The following is a 23042-nucleotide window of genomic DNA, read 5'->3' as shown; positions in this document are numbered from 1 at the left end:
CAATAGGAAAGGGCATGCAGGTGCACAGGGAATCCATACAAAAGTCTCCCCAAAGCAGCTCCTCCCAAAGGTCCCCATAGGACCTCTCTGTGATCACCTACCACTTGCTGCTGAGGAATGCAAAGCCCCTCTCAAATTTCATCCCACTTGAGTACAGTTTTTTGTCCTTTTTGGGTTAATAAAGGAGTAGGCAGCAATTGTCCTGTCCTCCCTGTAGCTGAGAAAACTGCCTCCTGTTGAAGGAGAGAAGAGCATCCTGCCTCACACTCCAGGCCTGGTTCTACGTATGAGTAGACCATTTAGTTCCTGGGGGGACCATAGTGTGTTGGCTACTCTCCATCTGTTCCACCCCCTCTTCGCCCCCAAATCCACTCTCTAGCTGCACCAGTGGTTAAACTCTGTAGGCTGCCTCACCAGGGTTTCTTGTCATGATCTGCCAAGGGAAACCCCAGCATAAGATCTGGACATTCATTCATTCCTATCTCCCTATGGGGTCAAACCTCTGCAGTGTCTCTGTCCTTCCTGCACCTGTAGCATCTGTCAGGCAGCCCCTCTTCTATGACTCCAGGTCTTGCTCCCTCTGTAAGCAGTCCCTTCATTAACCTCTCCAGATAAACTTGTTTTAGGGCACCATCAGCTTCCTATCAGTACCCCAACCAAAACAAAAGAGGAGGTTTCCTTGGTGTGAACTGTAACACTGTTAGAATTACTTTAAAAAAGGGAGATGCTAAAAATAATCATAAGCTTTGGAAATAGATTAATAATGTTCAAGCTGGGACTCTGATTTTCATCATTTGATGGAGAGAGGCACTGAAAAAAGTCTATGACAGAGATCCTGACTTTTCCTTCAGTGAGGGCCCCATTGTGCACCGCTCCAAAGCAGCATGAACCCTGAAGCAGAAAAGAGAAGAGGTTCCATCTGTGACGATCACTTACTCTGTGTCAGGTGTCACGTAAATTGTTCTACATAAATTGCCTTACTTGGAGCTGACAACAACTTGGTGAGGTAAGTTATTATCCTCATATGGTTGAGGAGAAAACAGAGCCATAAAGATACTAAGGATCCTGCTCAAGGTCACACAGCTGGTAAACGGCAGGACCAGGATTGGAACCTGACCAGTCTGACTCCTAATCCATGTGGGCCTCCCCCACAGGAAGACCTGGAAAGGAGGATGAGAGTGAGAGGAGGTGACGTGGGGAGGTAAGCTCAGCAGCTGAAGGTACCTCCCCATCCATGAGATGCCCTCACAGTGGAAATGGGGTTGTGTGGGCATATTTCAGCCACTGACCAGATCATTCAGGGACTAACCAGAATTGAACGACTGTCTGTGCAAACACAATGCCACATCGAACTGTGGCTTGTGAAGAGAGAGTCTGTAATGGATTCCTCTGCAATATGATCAAATACCAAGCCAAATCCTGGCTGAACCCTTTTGTCTGCAAGAGTGATCCCTCTTTTTACTTGTAGAACCCAACAGCGCACAGTATGTGGGCAAACATTACTCAAATTTGAAAAATGACCTAGAAAATTCTAGACCATGTTTTTGAGACAGACTGGATAATTGACATACTGGATAATTTCATCTGCAGAAAAACTAACAGTAACTATCACTTTCAAAGGAAACCCATCTCTTGGGCCAGATAACCACAACACCAAGAACATACAGCATCTTTCCAGTATCATCCCAAACCTCGCCTGTCATATAGTACTTGATGACAGAGATTGCCATATTCCACCTGCAAAGAAAGACAGCATTCCACCATCCTATGCCTGGAAAGCTTAATAAACCAGCCCTGGGTCATTACAGACAGAGGCATTGCTCAATAGAATAAACACTGAACTGCAGAATTCTGCTTCACGTAACATTCACTTTTTCTCTGCTTAAAGCTACCGCCTTCTTGCTGAAGAGGGAAGATGTGCGTGGATGGTAGGATGAAAGTCAGCCTTGTGCACAGTACACATAGTTCAATAATGCTAGGAGAAAAAAATAAATTGACAAGGAAAGGTATTTGTAGCAAAAAGTCAGAAAATAACACATTAAGATACACTGTCAAATGGTTTCCTGGTATGAATAATCTGCTAATCCATCAACCAATCTGTTTACACATTTATCCCAATGCAATTTCTTTTTTTTATTATTTATTTTTATTGTTATATCATAGCTGTGTACATTAGTGCAATCAAGGGGTACACTGTGCTGGTTTCATATGCAATTTCAAACCACTCTAGATTGTAGCTTTCTGACTGGCTGTCTACACTCTGTACTCATTCTGCAAACAAAGCTGGTTGAAAGGATTTTTTTTTTTAATGCTAAGATGTTTAATTGCCACTCACTGAATTTCATAGATAAATATCTACAATTTGAAATATTTTCATCAAACTGGTTAACATAGCCTTCATGGCATTTTCTTACTTATTGTGTAAAGACATTTATATTCTACATTTAGTAAGTTTCACATGTACCCTTGTAAGATGTACCCTTGTAAGACCACACCTACGGCGCATCTTACATGGCTGAAAGGATTTTAAGAGAACATTAAGGAGGACCTGGGAACACCAGAAGTGATTTGCAAAGCCCTCTGGCTTGGTCTCCATCTTACCAGTTGAGTCAGCCCCAGAAGCCTGGCCACTCGTCTGCTCCTCAGCATTGATGCCCTGCAGGTCTGTGTATGAACGGCCAAAACTAGGACTGCTGGTGTCTTCAGAATGGGTAGTCCAGCTGCTCTCAGAAGTCAGAGGGCATCTTCGTAGGGAGTCGAAGGAAGGGCACATCCAGCAGGGCATGGTCAGTGGTAGGGCTGAGGACAGTCCAAAACCCAAAGCATACAATATAAATAGTTGTACTTGGGTTTATCTTTAGTGCTTTTCAAACTTTAATGTCGCTCAGATCCTATGAAATCTCAACAGCCATACAAGGCAAGGAAATTCAGTATAGGAAGTAGCACTCATGATACAGACAGGGAAAACTGATGGACTGTGGTGAGTCAGTATCAAAAGTAGGAAAATTAAGGTCTAAGGGCCCTTGAGTCAAAGAAACCCTTACCCTTTCACTTTCTCCCCAGTAGTGGCACACCAATATTCTCACGAAAACTGACCAATGAACACTGCAAAATTAGCCAGTTTGAGTTAAGAAATAACAGTAGAAACTCAACTGTTTATGTATGTACCTGCTCTCGGCCCCTCCTTGCTCTGAGTTTGCCTGTAACTGGAGATTCTGGAGACCATCACATATACAAACGGAGACTTACTGGGGTTGCTAACCTGCACACCATACAATGAAAAATACTGGGGAAATAAATGCAGTTTGACTTTATCTTCTTAGCCTTGAGCACCAAGTTATCCTTTAAAAACCACTTTCAAAAGTAGTTTTTTTTTTTTTTTAAAAATCAAACTTTCAAATTCTCCTAATTTGCCTTTAGTTAATTGTCTACAACATGCATGAGAATCATATTTATCAACAAGCACCGGAAAAAGGGATAAAAAGAGTATGGAAGGGAAGGAAGAATACAAAGAAGAAAGAAAAATGGGTGGCGCCTGTGGCTCAAGGAGTAGGGCGCCGGTCCCATATGCCAGAGGTGGCGGGTTCAAACCCAGCCCCGGCCAAAAACCAAAAAAAAAAAAAAAAAAAAAGAAATCACCATTTATTGAGCACACGCGAAATTCAGGCACTTGTACAAATGTTAGGTTGTTTCAACTATCGATCCTGGGAGGTAGGTGGTATTCTAATTTTATGCAAGGGGAGGCAGACACAGAGAGGTTAAGAAACTTGCCCAACATGATAGAGTCAGTTCTCCTGGCTGGAGAACCCAATCTCTAGAGTTGGGTTAAGAATAAGAAAGAGAGCCGGGCGTGGTGGCTCACGCCTGTAATCCCAGCACTGTGGGAGGCTGAGGAGGGAGAATCGCTTGAGCTCAGGAGTTCGAGACTCACCTGAGTGACAGTGAGACCCCCAACTCATGAAAAAAATGGAAAAACCCAGCTGGGGGGGGGCCGTGGCAAGCGCCTGTAATCCCAGCGGCTTCTGGAGGCTGAGGCAGAAGCCTCACAGCCCGAGTCTGAGGTTGAAGCCCACAGCCCGAGTCTGAGGTTGTGGTGAGTTACCATGCCCACTGCACTCTGCTCAGGAGCATAGGGTAGGTCCCTGTCTCAACAACAACAAAAAAAAAAGTAAAGAAATAAAAAATAAGCAATGAAATAAAATTTTAAAAAGCCAAAATAAAATTAAAAAAACCAAAAAAAAAAAAAAAAAAAAGAATAAGAAAGAGAAAACTGAGATTTAAGACAGAATAAAGATTAAATTAATGTAGGACGCAGTATAAATACAAAATAAGGAGAATTATCATTCCTTATTCTCTTAGCCATTTATAAAACATCTAGTTCTTTTTTCAGGAGCGCTCATAATTCATACCCTCTTTACTTTTAAAAATGTCATTTTCAGCCATGCGTGGCAGCTCATGCCTGTAACCCTAGCTTTCTGGGATGCTGAGGTGGGAAGATCCCTTGAGGTCAAGAGTTCAAGACCAGCTTGAGTAAGAGCAAGACCTGATCACTACTAAAAATGTAAAAACTGGGCAGGCACGATGCTGGGTGCCTGTAGTCCCAGGTACAGGTACTCAAGAGGGTGAGGCAAGAAGATCACTTGAGCCCAAGAGTTTGGAGGTTGCTGTGAACTACGACAATGTCATGGCACGACTCAGGGGAACAGAGTGAGACTCTGCCTCAGAAACAAACAAATAACAGAAAAACCAAAAAATGTCATCTCTGCAAGACGTTCCTGAGCTGAGCTAGTCTCTCCAAAGATGCAGGGCCCCTTTCTCTGCCTTAATTTCTTTGGCACTTTTACTGTCTAATGTATTGCACATCCAGATCTTCCCTACAAGAATCTGAGCTCTTTGGGAGGCAGGAATTTTCCTCTATTTTGCTCAATTCTGCATCTTCATTCCTTGAATAGTGTCTGGCACAAGGTAGACACTCATTAAATATTTGTTGGTTAAGTCAATAAATGTACCACAAATCATTCCCTCTCTATATTAAATAAAATAAATATGAAATACAGACTGCTAAAACTGAATGGGTACCTATAAAACCTCCTCATGAACACACAAAAAAAACCTTAAAGCACTAAAAATGAAGAAAAAATAAAATTTAAAAAACAATCAAAAAATAAAAATCAAAGCAGAACTTGTAAAAGCTTATTATCCATAGACTGCTATTTCCTACAGTAAAGTGGACTGAATTTTTAAACTACTGTGGAAATAAAATTAAGATATTAGGTAAAATGTAATAACATTACTTAAAATGTATCATAGGACAAGCAAGAAAGTAAAGAATTACTAGGGGCCAAGCGAAAGCTGGAACCCCCAAACAGTAAGCAGAACACAAAACCTGATTTTCACAATAAGGATTTTAAAGAAACCAGAGACTCTCAAGCATAAATTTTTTAAACCTCTGTGAAGAAGGCAAAGAGAAAGAACCTGGGGCCAATTCAAAACGGGAAACTGAACAGAAGTTCTGATGCATAAAGCAAGAATTCCCCAAAGGCTTAAAGAGTGAAACTAGGGGGTGGCGCCTGTGGCTCAGTCGGTAAGGCGCCGGCCCCATATACCGAGGGTGACGGGTTCAAACCCGGCCCCGGCCAAACTGCAACCAAAAAATAGCCGGGCGTTGTGGCGGGCGCCTGTAGTCCCAGCTACTCGGGAGGCTGAGGCAAGAGAATCACCTAAGCCCAGGAGTTGGAGGTTGCTGTGAGCTGTATGAGGCCACAGCACTCTACCGAGGGCCATAAAGTGAGACTCTGTCTCTAGAAAAAAAAAAAAGAGTGAAACTAGGAATACCCCTCATCTTCAAGCTGCAAAGAAAATGGTCTACCTTAGGCTTAGGTGCAAGGCAGAGGGAAAAAAAATGCATCTCCAGAGAATTAATAACCACAAATTGTCTCAAATAGGGGTTGGCAGCTAAAACTACTTGTGTGGTCTAAAAAACGTCCAGCCTGAGACTTTGGCTGAAGTATTGCTAGGTTCATCAATGGCCTTGGACACCAGTAAAAACCAAATACTAATCCTTTCTAGAGAAAGATATCTTCAAACCAGCCTTCTCAGAATGTTCCTAAGTTGATGAGCACATGGTTAAAAAAAATTATTGAATTAATAAATCACAAACCACATTAAGAAACCAAGTCAGCACGAACAAAAGCCAGTAGAGGTTGAGGGGGCAGACGGAATCAGACCTGCAAAGAGTTCAGACACTAGGACGATGATGATAATGATAATGATGATGATCATTTTAGTGACAAGATTTGATACAAACTGATCTTTCTTTTCTTTTCTTTCTTTTTATTGTTGGAGATTCATTGAAGGTACAAGAAACCAGGTTACACTGATTGCATTTGTTAGGTAAAGTCCCTCTTACAATTGTGACTTGCCCCCAAAAGGTGTATCATGCACCGAGACCCCACCTCCTCCCTCCTTTCTTCTCTCTGCTCTTCCTTTCCCCAACCCCATCCCTCCTTCTCTATCTCTCTGCTCTCCCCTTCCCCCACCTCCACTGCATCATTAATTGTCATTACTTGTCCTCCTATCAAAATTGAGTACGTAGGATTTATGCTTCTCCATTCTTGTGATGCTTTACTAAGAATAATGTCTTCCACTTCCATGCAGGTTATTACGAAGGATGCAAAGTCTCCATCTTTTTAATGGCTGCATAGTATCCCATGATATATATACACCACAGCTTGTTAATCCATTCCTGGGTTGGTGGGCATTTAGGCTGTTTCCACATTTTGGCTATTGTAAATGGAGCTGCAATAAACAGTCTAGTACAAGTATCCTTATAATAAAAGGATTTTTTTCCTTCTGGGTAGATGCCCAGTAATGGGATTGCAGGATCAAATGGGAGGTCTAGCTTGAGTGCTTTGAGGTTTCTCCATATTTCCTTCCAGAAAGGTTGTATAGTTTGCAGTCCCACCAGCAGTGTAAAAGTGTTCCCTTCTCTCCACATCCATGCCAGCATCTGCAGTTTTGAAATTGTGTGATGTTGGTCATTCTCACAGGGATTAGACAATATCTCAGGGTGGTTTTGATTTGCATTTTTCTAGTAATTAGGGATGATAAGCATTTTTTCATATGTTTGGTAGCCATTCGTCTGTCTTCTTTAGAGAAGGGTCTATTCATGTCTCTTGCCCATTGATATATGAAATTGTTGGCTTTTTTCATGTGGATTAATTAGAGTTCTCTATGGATTCTAGTTATCAAGCTTTTGTCTAATTCAAAATATGCAAATATCTTTTCCCATTGTGTAGGTTGTCTATGTGCTTTGGTTGTTGTCTCCTTAGCTGTACAGAAGCTTTTCAGTTTAATGAAGTCCCATTTGTTTACTTTTGCTGTTGTTGCAATTGCCACCGAAGTCTTTTTCATAAAGTCTTTCTCCAGGCCGCTATCTTCCAGTGTTTTGCCTATGTTTTCTTTGAGAATTTTTGTCGTTTTATGCCTTAAATTTAGGTCTTTTCTCCATCTTGAATCAATTTTTGTAAGTGGAGAAATGTGTGGGTCCCGTTTCAGTCTTTTACATGTGGATATCCAGTTCTCCCAGCACCATTTATTGAATAGGGAGTCTTTCCCCCAGTGTAAGTTCTTGTCTGGTTTATCGAAGATTAGGTGGCTGTAAGATATGAGTTTCATTTCCTGGTTTTCTATTCGATTCAAGATATGAGTGTCATTTCCTGGTTTTCTATTCAATTCCAAATGTCTATGTCTCTATTTTTGTGCCAGTACCATGCTGTTTTGACCACTATGGCTTTGTAGTACAGCCTAAAGTCTGGTAGGCTAATGCCCCCGACTTTGTTTTTATTACTAAGAACTGCCTTAGCTGTATGGGGTTTTCTCTGGTTCCACACAAAAGAATTAGTTTTTCCAAGTCTTGAAAGTACAATGTTGGTATTTTAATATGGATGGCACTGAATTGGTAAATTGCTTTGTGAAGTATAGACATTTTAACAATGTTGATTCTTCCCAGCCATGAGCATGGTATGTTCTTCCATTTGTTAATATCCTCTGCCATTTCCTTTCTTAGGGTTTCATAATTTTCTTTATAGAGGTATATAGGTATATTCCTAGGTATTTCATTTTCTTTGAAGCTATGGTGAAGGGAGTTATGTCCTCAATTAGCCTCTCATCATGGCTTTTATTGGCATATACAAAGGCTACTGACTTGTGGACATTGATTTTATATCCTGAGACATTACTGTATTTTTTTTTTTTTTTTTCTGAGACAGAGCCCCTGTCACCCTGGGTAGCGTGCCATGACATCACACAGCTCACAGCAACCTCCAACTCTTGGGCTTAAATGATTCTCTTGCCTCAGCCTCCCAAGTAGCTGGGACTACAGGTGCCTGTCACAACGCCCGGCTATTTTTTGGTTGCAACCATCATTGTTGTTTGGCGGGCCTGGGCTGGATTCGAACCCACCAGCTCAGGTGTATGTGGCTGGCGCCTTAGCCACTTCAGCCATAGGCACCAAGCCACATTACTGTATTTTTGATGACTTCCAGGAGTCGTGTGGTTGAATCTTTGGGGTTCTCTAAGTTTAAGATCATATCATCAGCAAAGAGGGAGAGTTTGACCTCTGCTCCCATCTGGATGCCCTTTATTTCTTTCTCTTGCCTAATTGTATTGACTATAACTTCCAGCACTATGTTGAATAGTAATGGTGACAGAGGACAACCTTGACTTCTGGTTCCAGTTCTAAGAGGAAAAGCTTTCAGTTTTACTCCATTCAGTAAGATATTAGCTGTGGGTTTGTCATAGATAGCTTAGATCAGTTTCAGAAATGTGCCACGTATGCCTATACTCTTCAGTGTTCTAATTAGAAAAGGATGCTGGATTTTTGCGAATGCTTTTTCTGCATCTACTGAGAGGATCATATGGTCTTTGTTTCTGCTTCTGTTAATTTGGTGAATAACGTTTATGGACTTGAGTATGTTAAACCAGCCTTGCATCCCTGGGATGAAACCTACTAGATCATGATGTATGACTTTTTTGATAATAAGCTGTAACCCACTGGTTAGGATTTTGTTGAGAATTTTTGCATCTATATTCATTAGTGAAAATGGTCTGAAGTTCTCCTTTTTAGTTGAGTCTTTTCCTGGTTTTGGTATCAGGATGATGTTTGCTTCATAGAACATGTCGGGGAAGATTCCTTCCTTCTCAATTTTTTAGAATAATTTCTGCAGTATGAGAATAAGCTCTTCTTTGAAGATTTTATAGAATTATGGTATGAAGCCATCCGACCAGGGCATTTTTTTATTGTTTCTTTGATCTCAGTGCTTGAAATTGGTCTGTTCAGATCTACTTCTTCCTGGCTAAGTCTAGGGAGAGAGTGTGTTTCCAAATATTGATCCATTTCCTTCATATTCTCAAATTTCTGGGCATAGAGTTTCTAGTAGTATTCAGAGATAATCTCTTGTATCACTATGGCATCTGTTGTTATTTCCCCTTTATCATTTCTGATTGAGGTTATTAGAGATTTTACTTTTCTATTTCTAGTTAGTCTGGCCAAAGGTTTATCTATTTTATTCATTTTTAAAAAAAACCAACTCCTTGTTTCATTAATTTTCTGTTGAGAACTGCTGTTCTAGAGTCTCATTTAAGTCCCATACAGCTTTAAATTCTGTTTAGAGGATCTGTCCAGCTCTGTGAGAGGAGTGTTAAAAATCCCCTGTTATTATGGTGTTATAGGATATCATATTGCTCAGACCGGGTAAGGTCTGTTTCAAGAATCTGGGAGCATCTAAGTTGAGTGGATAAATATTTAGAATTGAAATGTCTTCTTGTTGTATTTTTCCCTTGACCAATATGAAGTATCCATCTTTGTCTTTTTTGACTTTAGTTGCTTTAAATTCACTTGTATTGGAAAATAAGATTGCAGCCACTCCTTTCTTCCGAATTCTGTTCACCTAAAAAATTATCTTCCAACCCTTAACTCTGAGTTTTAATTTGTCTTTTTTTTTGATGCTAGGTGTGTTTCCTGAAGACAGCAGCTGGATGGCTTGTGTTTTTAAATCCAGTCAGCCAGCTGTACCTTCCCAGGAAAGCACTTGTGGCTGGTATCTCTCCTAAAGTGGCTGCCCACTTATCTGGTGTGCCAAAACAGGCCTCACTCTATGCCCCCAAGGGCCAGGGCTGGAAGGCAGCCCTCCCACTGCCAAACACTGAAAGCTCCACTCTTCCCCAGTGTCTCAGTCCTGGCCTTTAGCGCTGCTCACAGTCACTGGATCACTCCCCCAAGTTCTCCCAATCTGAGCCTCGCTCTGCGACCCTGAGGGTGGAGTCTACAGGGGCAGTTCTCCCACAGTGGCTGCGCCCACAGCCCAGACCCACAGCCAAACAATGTTAGCTCCCTTCTGGCCCAGTGGCTCAGTCCCAGACTCTGGACAATGCTTAAAGTCACCCACACTCTCACCCAAGTTCTTCCAAGGTAATTCAACTGAGTGCCCAAGTCCAAAAAAATAAAACAACCCACAGGGAAGGCCTTTCCTGTCTGCAATCTTGCTTCTGTTATAGTTACATCTGTGGCTGCCTCAGACCAATCGCAACTACTTGCCATTTCTCCACTGCTCTTGTCCTCCTCCTGGGGTCCAGAAGTCTTTTGCTGTCTCCCCTGCATCCCCAAAGGGATGTTTGTGGACAGATTCCACAAGCAAGAGATGCCTGGAGTCTTCTCTTCCCAATATTACCGCTCCTGGTTACAAAGAAGCTGCTACTTGACCGCCATCTTGCTCCCTCTCCCAGACACTAGGGTTATTAAGCAGAAAATCTAACTATATGTTTAAGGAAATAAGAAAAGAAATTAAAAATATAAAAAAGGAGCATGTAGAATTGAAAAAGAATTAAATGAACTTGCAAAGGAAAAAAAATAAATACTACTGTTAACACAAACTTGAATGGACAACATAGGCAAAAAGATGAGCATATGAAAGAGAAAAACACATGGGAGAGGGCAAAATCTGAAAAATGCTGGCTGAGAATTTACGAAAGATTTTACTTGTCAGATTAGAAATTCCGAGGCATCTCAAGCAGAATAACTAAAAATAAATCCATACATAGACATCAATATTATATGAAGCCAAGAGACAAAGAGAAGATCTTAAAAGCCACCAAATAGAACATATAGATCGCCTCTATTTTATAGCAAAGAATGATGATTAGACCGACTACTACCTTTTCAACAGCATGACTTTGGGGTTCAGAAAGATATTTCTTTTTATTTTATTTTTTTTTTTTTGTAGAGACAGAGTTTCACTTTACGGCCCTCAGTAGAGTGCCATGGCCTGACCCAGCTCACAGCAACCTCCAACTCCTGGGCTTAAGCGATTCTCTTGCCTCAGCCTCCCGAGTAGCTGGGACTACAGGCACCCGCCACAACGCCCAGCTATTTTTTGTTTGTAGTTTGGCCGGGGCCGGGTTTGAACCCGCCACCTCGGGATATGGGGCCGGCGCCCTACCACTGAGCCACAGGCGCCGCCCGATATTTCTTTTTTTTGAGACAGAGTCTCACTATGTTACCCTGGGTAGAGTACTGTGGCATCACAGCTCACAGCAACCTCCAACTCCTGGGCTTAAGCGATTCTCTTACCTCAGCCTCCCAAGTAGCGGAACTACAGGCACCCTCCACAACGACTGGCTATGTTTTGGTTGTAGTTGTCATTGTTGTTTGGCAGGCCTGGGCTGGACTCGAACCTGCCAACTCCAGTGTTATGTGGCTGGCGCCTTAGCCACTGAGCTATAGGTGCTGAGCTCAGGAAGATTTTTCTTTACCAATGTACATTAAAGAAAAATTTTTAAAATTTCATATCATTAAAATAAGTATATTCTTCTCACCAAAAGTCATCATAACAAGAATGAAAAGACCATCCACAGGTAGGAAATAATACCTGCCACACCTGTACCACCCATCAGCAAGCAAAAAGACAGAAAATCCAATAGGAATATACTTGAATAGGTGTTTTTATGGAAAAAAAATTCAAATGGCACTGAAGAAAAAAAGATGCTCAATCTTTTTAGTAATCTAGGAAATGCAAATTAAAACCACACAAGATACTATTATTCTTTCCCCTTTCCTTCTCCAACACCCCAATGACAAAAAATAGAAACATAGGATAATTCTAAGTGTGGGTGAAAAAGCAGAGCCCTGGTATCTTTCATGTACAGCTGGTAGGAAATAAATAGGAGCCACTTTAGATAATGGCTTGGTGTTACCTGATTAAGTTCAAGGTGAACATACAGCACAGCAATTCCCCTCCTAGCTCTTTATTCAAAAGAATCCCTGGCATGTGTTCACCAGCAGTGTTTAAAAATACTCACAGAAAGGGCGGCACCTGTGGCTCAGTAAGTAGGGCGCGGGCCCCACATACCGAGGGTAGCAGGTTCAAACCCGGCCCCAGCCAAACTGCAGCAAAAAAATAGCCGGGCGTTGTGGCAGGCGCCTATAGTCCCAGCTGCTTGGGAGGCTGAGGCAGGAGAATCACGTAAGCCCAAGAGCTGGATGTTGCTGTGAGTCGTGTGACGTCATGGCACTCTACCGAGGGCAATAAAATGAGACTCTGTCTCTACAAAAAAAAAGTAAACAAACAAACAAAAAATACTCATAGAAAAACAAAAAGAATGCTCATGGAAGCATATTCTTAATTGCCACTAAGTAGAAACAACTCAAATGTCCATCACTTTGGCTCAGTGTCTATAGCTCAGCAGCTAGGCAACCAGCCACCAGGGCTGGCAGGTTCCAGCCCGGGCCTGCCAAATAACAATGATAACTACAAAAAAAAAAAAAAAATAGCCAGCATTGTGGTGGGCACCTGTAATCCCAACTACTGGGAGGCTGAGGCAAGAGAATCACTTAAGCCCAAGAGTTTGAGGTTGCTGTGAGCTGTGATGCCATGGCACTCTACCAAGGGTGACAAAGTGAGACTCTGTCTCCCAAAAAAAAAAAAAAAAAAAAAAAGAGTCCATCAATAACAGAATGGCTAAATAAATGGTAGTATATTATTATACTATAATGGAATACACTGCAATAAAAACCAAAGGAACTACAACTAGAGGTAATGACATGAACAAATCTCACAACATTGTATTAAAGGAGCTGGTCACAAGATCATATGATATTAGTCCATTTAAGTGAAGTTCAAAACCAGGCTACATTAAATTCTATCATTCTTGATGCATGTGCAGGCAGTAACTCCATCAAGAAAAGTAATGCAGGTATTATCACAAAACTCAGGAGGAGACACGGGGGAGGGAAAGGGATGTTTATGGGGAGGATGGGACCAGCGGGGAAATGGGGGTGGAGGGGGGTTGGGTGATCACAACGTTCTCTTGATTAAACTAGATGACAAGGTTTACTGCTGTTCTTTATAATTTAACATATACTTTAAAAATGCTTCTTTGTGTTTCCAATAGCTAATAAAACTTATTAAAACCACAGAGCAAAAAAGATGGATTACTCAGAAATAAAGCTATTTTATTTACTTGTATTTTCACACTGTTCCATTTGTTACATAAAATGCCACTGTTCCCCCTGAAAAGGGAACTAAGAATAATGAAGCTGAGAGAGGCAAAGTTCCTACAGCTCACAAACCACTCTCACTGTATTTATTCATCAGCTTAGAAATCTTGGGCAAGTTATTTTATTCAGGTTCTTAGTTGAATGTCTCAGGCCACAAGCTCAATAGAAAGGAGAAAATACTGAGCCTGAAGCTAAGTCTTCTCCCCGGAGCCTGGGCCAGACAGCAGTAGGTGGCTGCTATCACCAGACTTCATAGCCACATCCACTCAGCTCGGAATAAAGTAAAAGAAAGATCACAGTCTACGTGCCTCTCCTCTTTTCCTATGAGGTTAAGAGTAAAGACCCTGGGGGCATACTGCCTGGTTCACAGCCTGGATCCAGCCTGGTAGCCTGCAGCAAGTTATTTAATCCATTTGTTCCCCCATGTTTTTCTTTTTCCTCCCTCCCTTTCCCCCTTCCCCTCTCTTTTTTTGAGACAGGGTCTTGCTCTATCACCTGGGTGAGAGTATAGTGACATCGTTTTAGCTCACTATAACCTCAAACTCTCAGGCTCAGGCAATCCTCCTACCTCAGCCTCCTGAGTAGCTAGGACTACTGGTGTGCGATACCATGCCCAGCTGATTTTTTAAATTTTTTGTAGAGACAGGGTCTCACTGTAGGACCTAAGCTGATCTCCAACTCCTGGCCTCAAGTGATCCTTCTGCTTTGGCCTCCCAAAGTGCTGGGATTACAGGTATAAGCCACCATATCCAGCCTGTTTCCCCATTTTTTCACCTGTAAAATGAGGCTTCAAAAGGGTATAAACCTCACAAGGGAATTAGGTTATTACTGAGAAAGCATTTGGGAAAGTGCTTGGTACAAAAAAGTACTTAAAATGAGCTAAGTCATAGTGGTAATTATTTCCAGACACACCCTTACATCTAAATCTACTTGAACTATCAGGTAGACATCTGAGTCTGCATGTCCTAAACTAAGTTCCTGTTATTCTCTCCAAACCAGCTCCTTTATCCTTTCAGTTGCTTAAAACAAAACCATGGAGCCATCCTTGATTCTTTTCACATTTGGTCCATCACAAGTTCTGTTAGTCCTACCTTCAAAATATACCTGGAATCCAATTACTTCTCACCATCTCCAAGTTACCGTATTGGGCCAAGCCACAATCCTCTCTTGCCTGGATCAGTGCAATGGCCTCTCACCTGATCTCTCTGTTCCTACATTTGTCCTGTCCTCTCAGTCTAATCTCAGCTACACCACCCTCAATTGCTACACAACAGCAGTCCCATCTCACCCATAATAAAAGTCAAATGGTGGCCGTGTCATTCAGGGCCCTAAGTGTCTGAGTCCCCACAACCTTTCCACCTCACCTCCTCCTGTTATCACTGCATTCCCTCCAGTCACACACCACAGGCAATGTCACCCTGCAGGGGCTTTCACTGGCTGCTCCTTCCCCATGGAAGGCTCCTTCCCAATCTCTGCAAGTCTTGCACCTTCATTTCCCTTCTGTCTTCACTTGTCCTTAAGTTTCAAACAGTCACTCCCTAACCCCTACAGAATTTCACGTCCACTTCGCCATATTCCCTTCTTTTGCCTCATTTTTCTTTCCCTCTCCTTTACCACATTACCTAACACACCTAACTCTGTACCTGCTTCTTTACCATTTCTGGTTTGCTCTGCGAGCCCCCTGCCCCATAGCAGAATGTGCTCCATGGGACAGGAACTCTCAGTTGTATCCGCAGCTTTGAACAGAATAGAGTTAAGGACTTAAAGCAACAAGGATTAAATAAATAATAAATGTACAACTTGTCACCTAATACAATTAATACAGCCAATATTACATAATATTCTCCTTTCTTTTTGTCCTTTGGGATCCTGGGTAGATTCAAATTTTAAAGACTTGCATATGTTCTGATGTCATATCCTTTATTTATACTTTGATGTCTAATCACTAGGGCTATACTATTTTTTTTTTTTTTTTGGATTTTGGCCGGGGCTAGGTTTGAACCCGCCACCTCTGGCATATGGGACAGACACCCTACTCCTTGAGCCACAGGCGCCACCCTATACTATTTTTCTAATACTGTAAACTTGCCCATCTGTGAACATAAAATTGTTCTAATTCTATTCTCCATCTACGGTTCCCCTGCTAGTTCACAGCTGGTAATATGAAGCAGCTGTCCCAGGACTGGTTCAGGGGTGAGTCCCAAAAGCTCCACTAATAACTGCTTGCCCAACTGTCAGATACCCTCAACTTGGGGAGACCAATGACTATGTCCAGCTTTCTCATAACCGTATTCCCAGCACCTAAATTTTTTTTTGCATGAATAAACTAGTTAATTGATGCATGAATGAACTAGTTAATTGATGTGTGCGTGAGTAGTTTACTGTGTTTTGTTTCCCACGCTGAGCGTGAGATAGGTCACAACGTCTCTCTGGCAAACTAGCACAGTCTCTGAAAAGGAGAACACTGGAGTTTAAATAAAATGCTTTAAGTTCCCTTCTAGATAACTGGAAAAAGATGCTTCAGCACCCTTCCATGGCATGATGGTACCTTTGGATAATGTAAATATGTAAAGGGTAGTTTGTAAATGATGTAAATATGTAAAGGGTGGTTTGTAAATAATGTAAATAATGTAAAGGGTAGTTTTAGGTGTTTTTAAAAGCAGCCTCTAGGAAAAAGCTATGAGTGTGTCTTTGTGTATATGTATGTGTGCATGTGTATGTATGTTATGTATGTGTATGCATGTGTACGTGTATGTTATGTATGTGTATGCATGTGTACGTAGGTTATGTATGTGTATGCATGTGTACGTATATGTTATGTATGTGTGTATGTATATGTGTATGCATGTGTATGTATATGTTATGTATGTGTATGCATGTGTATGTATGTTATGTATCTGTATGAATGTGTATGTATGTTATGTAGGTGTATGCATGTGTATGTATATGTCATGTAGGTGTATGCATGTGTACGTATGTTATGTATGTGTATGCATGTGTACGTATATGTTATGTATGTGTGTATGTATATGTGTATGCATGTGTATGTATATGTTATGTATGTGTATGCATGTGTATGTATATGTCATGTATGTGTATGTATGTTATGTGTGTGCATGTGTATGTATACGTCATGTATGTGTATGCATGTGTACGTATATGTTATGTATGTGTGCATGTGTATGTATATGTTATGTATGTGTATGCATGTGTATGTATATGTTATGTATGTGTGCATGTGTATGTGTTATGTATGTGTATGCATGTGTATGTATATGTTGTGTATGTGTATACATGCATATATATGTTATATATGCGTATGCATGTGTATGTATGTTATGTATGCGTATGCATGTGTATGTGATGTATTTGTGTTATGTATGTCATGTATATGTTATATATCTATGTGTATGTATGTTATGTATGTGTATATGTATGGTATGTACGTGTATGTATGTGTATATGTTATGTATGTGTATGCATGTGTATGTATATGTGTATGTATGTATATGTGTGTGTTATGTATGGGTATGCATGTGTATGTATATGTTATGCATGTGTATGTATATGTGTATGTATGTATATATGTGTGTGGTATGCATGTGTATGTATATATGTATGTGTATACGTGTATGTATGTTATGTATGTGTGTGTATATGTGTATGTATGTGTATACGTGTGTATATGTTATATATGTGTATGCAAGTGTATGTATATGTTATGTATGTGTATGCATGTGTATGTATATGTTATGTATGTGTATGCATGTGTATGTATATGTTATGTATGTGTGCATGTGTATGTATATGTTATGTATGTGTATGCATGTGTATGTATATGTTATGTATGTGTGCATGTGTATGTATATGTTATGTATCTGTATGAATGTGTATATATGTTATGTATGTGTATGCATGTGTATGTGTATGTTGTGTATGTGTATAAATGTATATGTATGTTATATATGTGTATGCGTGTGTATGTATGTGTGTTATGTATATGTGTGTATGTGTATGTATGTGTATGTATGTTGTGTGTGTATGTATGTTACGTGTGTGTGTATGTCATGTATGTGTATGCGTGTGTATATGTGTATGTGTATACGTGTGTACATGTTATGTATGTGTATGCATGTGTACGTGTCCATGTTTATGCATACAGTATGTATGTGGCTGTGTATCTGTATTGTGTGTAATGATGGGAAATCACAAACTAATAATAATCAGATAATAAGAACAGAGCAAGGTGAGTGAGAGGCTAGCCTACTTTTCTTGCCTATTTAAAAAACAGCAACAAAACAAAACTGACTTCAGTGATGAAGCCATCCTGCAGGTTCTACCTAACAGCTCACCAGCCCCATAAATGATGGGCCTTAGTCATTCTGCAGTAGGTTCCATATGTCACTTTCAACCTTCATTCATTAATCCACCAAATACTATGTAGGTACCCGCTAAGTTCCACACACTGTATTACAGGATAGAGAATAACTTAGATGGACGAAGTCCCTTCCCTCTATGGAAAAGAGAGACAATAAACAAGCAAATTAATAAATATAAGACCAAATTTTAGGTAGAGACATGGGCGGTGAAGAAATTTAAAGTAGGAAAAAGCCAGAGAGTGAGTGTGGAATGCTCTGGGCCTCACTGGTGAGGCCATTATGGAGGCTGAAGCAACCGTCTTAGATGCTAATCCATCCTGATGACTTCTGACTAACTTCACTTCTGAGAATATATCTAAGATTTTTCTGCTCTTCCTTGCATAATAGCACATACTGTAAATCCTGCCGTTAGGTCAAAACAGCCTTGTTGATATAAATTCTGCTCTTTGGCAAATTCTTGGTTATCCCTGACTTCAACTGGACACATTCCTTCCCTGTGGTCTACAAGCTATGTGCCCGGGGGTGCCCTGGGGGATAGTGGCTCAGGGATCTTTTGGCAGCCCAAGACACAGCTTCTGTTCATAACTCCCCACTAAAGGGTTCTTTTTGAGAAACTGGATTTCTCAGCCTCTTTCCTTGACTTCTGAATTCCCTTGGTCTTTGGGGGTAGGTCTGTGTAGACCTGCTCTAGGCAGAACAGCAATGCTTGAGCAGCAATGCATGCCTCTGGAACAGCAGGAGAGGCCCTGTGGAGAGAGCAGAGGGGAGCCCAGGGAAGGGATTGAAGCAAGCTGGCATCAGCCTGGAAGGGGAAGGGTGCTACTGAAATCCATTCTTGGATGCATCTGAGATGAACTCCACAAAGGTCACCAATTACATTTAGAAGCAGAGAAGAACAATTCAAGGTATTAAAAGAAAATAAGACCTCCTCTGTTGAAGAGAAAAATACATATGCATAGAAAATGCAGTGGCCCTTGTTTACATATTTATCAGAAGGGTTGGGCTCTTGTTCCACCCCCTCTTGCCCCCATTAGCCAGAATGAACAAAATAATAGAAATTCATTCCTGGGCTAGTCTTCAGGATGGAGTCTCTCAGTTGTCACCCCTGCCTCCCTCTTAAATGGCTGATGTCATTTCTGATCCTCCCCCAAACAAGTGACTCTTTCTCTAGTCTCAGATAATTAGCTTCCCCAGACACAATGGGAGGGCCTGAGCCCAAGCTTTTAGGGAAGACATTTGAAGCACAAGGGAATACTAGTGTTTTGCTTGGGCTGTGGGACAAATGTTCCGGAAATGAAAGTTTTTTGTGTTTGTAATTATGCACATCCTGCTGTATCTGCATAATGGGTCCAATTCAACCCTGGCCTCGTAGAAAAATTGCCATGTCCTTGCTGGAAGGTCAGTGCATAACAAGACAAGTGGACAGGAAGCCTCATGCTGACAATAGCGCCTTAATTTTTTTTTTTTTTTTGGTAATTTTGAGGGTGAACTTTGCTCTTTTAGCCCATTTGTCCGCAGGGTATTTGCAAACTTATTCTAAACACACACAGATTTACAAAATGCACATATTTAAAATCAGCCTTTCCTTTGAGAGAACCTTTATACAGCATAAAGATTTCAAGTAGTAGGAAAGCTGACTGCTTTACAGGTATATTCTTCCTGGTACATGGTAGAATTTTATTTTATTTTTATTGGCTTTTTTTTTTTTACTCTTAAAAAAAAAATTCTGGATTAATATGAGGTTCCAATGTTTGCTTTTGGTAGGTAAAGTCCCTACTGTAGTTGTGTCCTGCACCTAGAAGGTGTGTCAAACACGCTTACAATGTGCCTGTTCATGGTAGAATTTTAAAGCCACAGGAGGCCTCATGTAAGTTAGTCAAACTTTTTGTAGCTAGGGAAGGTCTGGAACCCTCCTGCTGAAGAACCCAATGTGCATAAAGCACGAGCTGGTCCCTGGTTGTCTAATAGTCAAAAGACAAAAAAGAAGGAAAAAATACAAGCTGGGTTTAGGTTCATTTTCAAAAATATTTCTTTAGCTAGCTATACAAAGTTTCGATTTTGATTGAAATGTATTCACCAGCAGCTTTCTATTTGTTTGTTTTAAACATGTTGGTTCTCCTCACAGTTTAGCAGAATATATGTGCATCTAATTATGGGTTCAAGCAAACAACTTTTCAGTTCAATTTCTTAGACTGTATCGCATCTTCAAACCAGAGATCGGAACAGTGTTCTCCTGGCCAATTTGTTTTGAGTATTTGACATAAAAGGTTCTAATAAAAATCTTTCTGAAGAGATCATTCATCAAGACAGCCTGATCCAAACTAGACCTTTCAAGTCTACGCATTTGGCCTCTATCAAATTCCAGGGGCCTTAATGGAGGAGACAATTTTTACAAAAGATTCAAGGGGGATGATTTTATACCCCTCACTCCTAGTATGCTCAGGTCTAAAGAATTGATGCCAACTCTCTTTCCCATATGTGTAGTTATAAAAAACCCTCTGTCTCTCATTTTATTTAATCACATTTTTCTAAGGGGGAGACTGTGTATCTCCTTTTCCCCAGACTCACCATGATGGTACCTACTCACTTTAGATCCTGCCCTAATTGAAGTCCAAAAGAAGGTTGTTCCCTTGATGGACTTAAGCGTTTCTGGAGTTGTTTTCTCCACCAGCTGTACCTCCTGGTTATCCAGTCACCCTTGCCAAGCTTCAGTGCACAATAAAGTAAGTAGCCAGGTCACCGAGGTGAGGACTAACAACTTCCTGGCTCCTCTGAGCTTCCCAGAGCAGCTCCTGGCCATTGAAACCCCATAAAAATAAGAGATTTACCACTAATGACAGTCTCTTTGTCCCTGACTCCACTATGCTTACAGCCTGGTTGCATTTTAATTAGGGCAAACAGTACATTCCAATTTCAGGCTGAAATCCAGGGCTCCCTTGGCTTTATTCTTAGGTGGCACCATTCAAAAGACGTAGTCTTTTGTTTTTTGTTCTTCATTTGCCAGAAAAAAACTTTAAAGAGAGAAAGAAAGGGAACTACGGGATGGGAAAGGAATATCCCAGATAGCTATTCCTTGTGAGTGGGCCATCCTGTTTTTCCCAACTTCTCTTTGCAAGCCAGGATGTTCGGGTATGAAACTGTTGGCTATGGAAGGCTTCGCTTTTACCTCCAGAATCAAGACTGGTCACAGTGCTAATCAGGCCCATTTCTCTTGCTTCTCGTCCTCCCATTTATTTCTCTTAGGCCAAGATCATGACCTTCTCATAAAAGGATTTCCAAAGTGAGGTGGCATTAGAAAGGTACCAAGATAAGCATTTTTCCCTTTCTCCAGACAAAGACATTGATCATTAAATCTGAGCATGTAGTAGAAGTAAATAGAATGTGGGAAATAAAATGAAAAGAAACTAAAAATTACAGCTATATGTTATACAGGAAAGAGTCAGTTTGCTCTGGTGCTATTGGTATGACACTACAGATAGCAGAAGCCAAAAATTCATTTCCATGGATCCTTTTTTCTGGCTCAACTTTGTCTCCTGCGTGCACAGAGACACACCTACATACTACACATTTCACCAAAGATTCCAAATTTTTGCACCTTAAATGCTGCACTTCAAACATCTCTCTTGTCCCAATTCCATGTATTATTTATGCTAAAAAGTGTTCAGCTGAGTCCTAACACTTTGGGAGGCTGAGGTAGGAGGATCACTTGAGGCCAGGGGTAACATAGCAAGATCCCATTTTAAAAAATAAGCTGGGCATGGGAGCATCCATCTGTAGTTCCAACTTCTTGGGAAGCTGAGGAGGGGAGGATCATGTGAGCCCAGCAGTTCAAGGTTAGAGTAAGCTATCATCGTGCCACTGCACTCAAACCTAGGCAACAAATGAAGACTCTGGTCTAAAAATTAAAATTAAAAAAAGAATTTTTTTTTAAAGAGTTTGCTTGATCCACACAGGTGAAGCTATAGCCCCAAACAAATCCAGGCTCTAACTGATAGGAATTAGTTAGAAACTAAAAAAAGCATTTTTTAGAGTGAAAAAAATGAGAAATTGATGAACAAATCATTTTTTCTTGTTTTTTGTTTTTTTTTTCTTTGTAGAGACAGAGTTTCACTTTATTGCCCTCGGTAGAGTGCCGTGGCGTCACACAGCTCACAGCAACCTCCAACTCCTGGGCTTAGGCAATTCTCCTGCCTCAGCCTCCCAAGTAGCTGGGACTACAGGCGCCTGCCACAATGCCCGGCTATTTTTTTGTTGCAGTTTGGCCAGGGCTGGGTTTGAACCCGCCACCCTCGGTATATGGGGCCGGCGCCCTGCTCACTGAGCCACAGGCGCCACCCATCACTTTTTCTTGTATGTCATCAGATTAGATTAAAAAGCCTGGGCTGCACCTGTAGCTCAGTGAGTAGGGTGCTGGCCCCATATACCGAGGGTGGCAGGCTTGAACCCGGCCCCAGCCAAACTGCAACAACAACAAAAAAAAAATAGCCGGGCATTGTGGCGGGTGCCTATAGTCCCAGCTATTCGGGAGGCTGAGGCTAGAGAATCACCTAAGCCCAAGAGCTGGAGGTTGCTGTGAGCTGAGACGCACAGCACTGTACCAAGGGCGACAAAGTGAAACTCTGTCTCTAAAAAATAAAAATAAAAAAATTTAAAAAGCACCAGATAGCCACTCATTTTACATTTCTCCAAGTGGGCACCACTGATCTAGAGTAAAGCTGAATAAGAGCTTTGGGGAAACCCCACAAGTAAATGATAACTAACAGGGAAGTTGCTTTAAATTTTGACTAATCCTTCAGGAGAAGAGACGATAGATGCACTTGTTATAAAATTAACTTCTCAGTTTTCCTTTTTTTTCCTCCTAAACTCTATTCAAATTAATATGAGGGTACAATATTTAGGTTATGCAGTTCTCACTTCCAGGGTAAAATTACATTTTTAGAAGAGCCCCTCACCCAAGGGGTGTGTTTAACACAATGTGCACTTTAGGTGAGATCCTGCCCACCTCACGCCCTCCCTCCTTCTGCCATACGTCCTCCCTCTGCCTCCCTCCCACTTCCCGCTACCCTTGAACTAGATTATAATAGTGTTTTATTGTTCTTAGGAACATG

The 23042-nt window shown here is 41.1% G+C and overlaps 1 protein-coding gene across 4 annotated transcripts in view; it reads right to left on the bottom strand.

Moving 5' to 3' along the window:
• The window catches only part of STON2 (stonin 2), a 187042-nt gene that overhangs the window by 116624 nt on the left and 47376 nt on the right, over positions 1–23042 (bottom strand). For all 4 annotated transcript variants that reach the window (XM_053602425.1, XM_053602428.1, XM_053602427.1 and 1 more), the window contains one exon: positions 2602–2799. In XM_053602425.1, coding sequence (XP_053458400.1) covers positions 2602–2799 — 198 coding nt within the window. The remainder of the gene's footprint in view (positions 1–2601; positions 2800–23042) is intronic.

Source organism: Nycticebus coucang, chromosome 9, assembly GCF_027406575.1.
Source record: "Nycticebus coucang isolate mNycCou1 chromosome 9, mNycCou1.pri, whole genome shotgun sequence".
NCBI classification, from domain to species: Eukaryota; Metazoa; Chordata; class Mammalia; order Primates; family Lorisidae; genus Nycticebus; species Nycticebus coucang.
The sequence above is the reverse complement of the archived record's forward strand: the minus strand, read 5'-3'. Positions and strand labels throughout refer to the sequence as shown.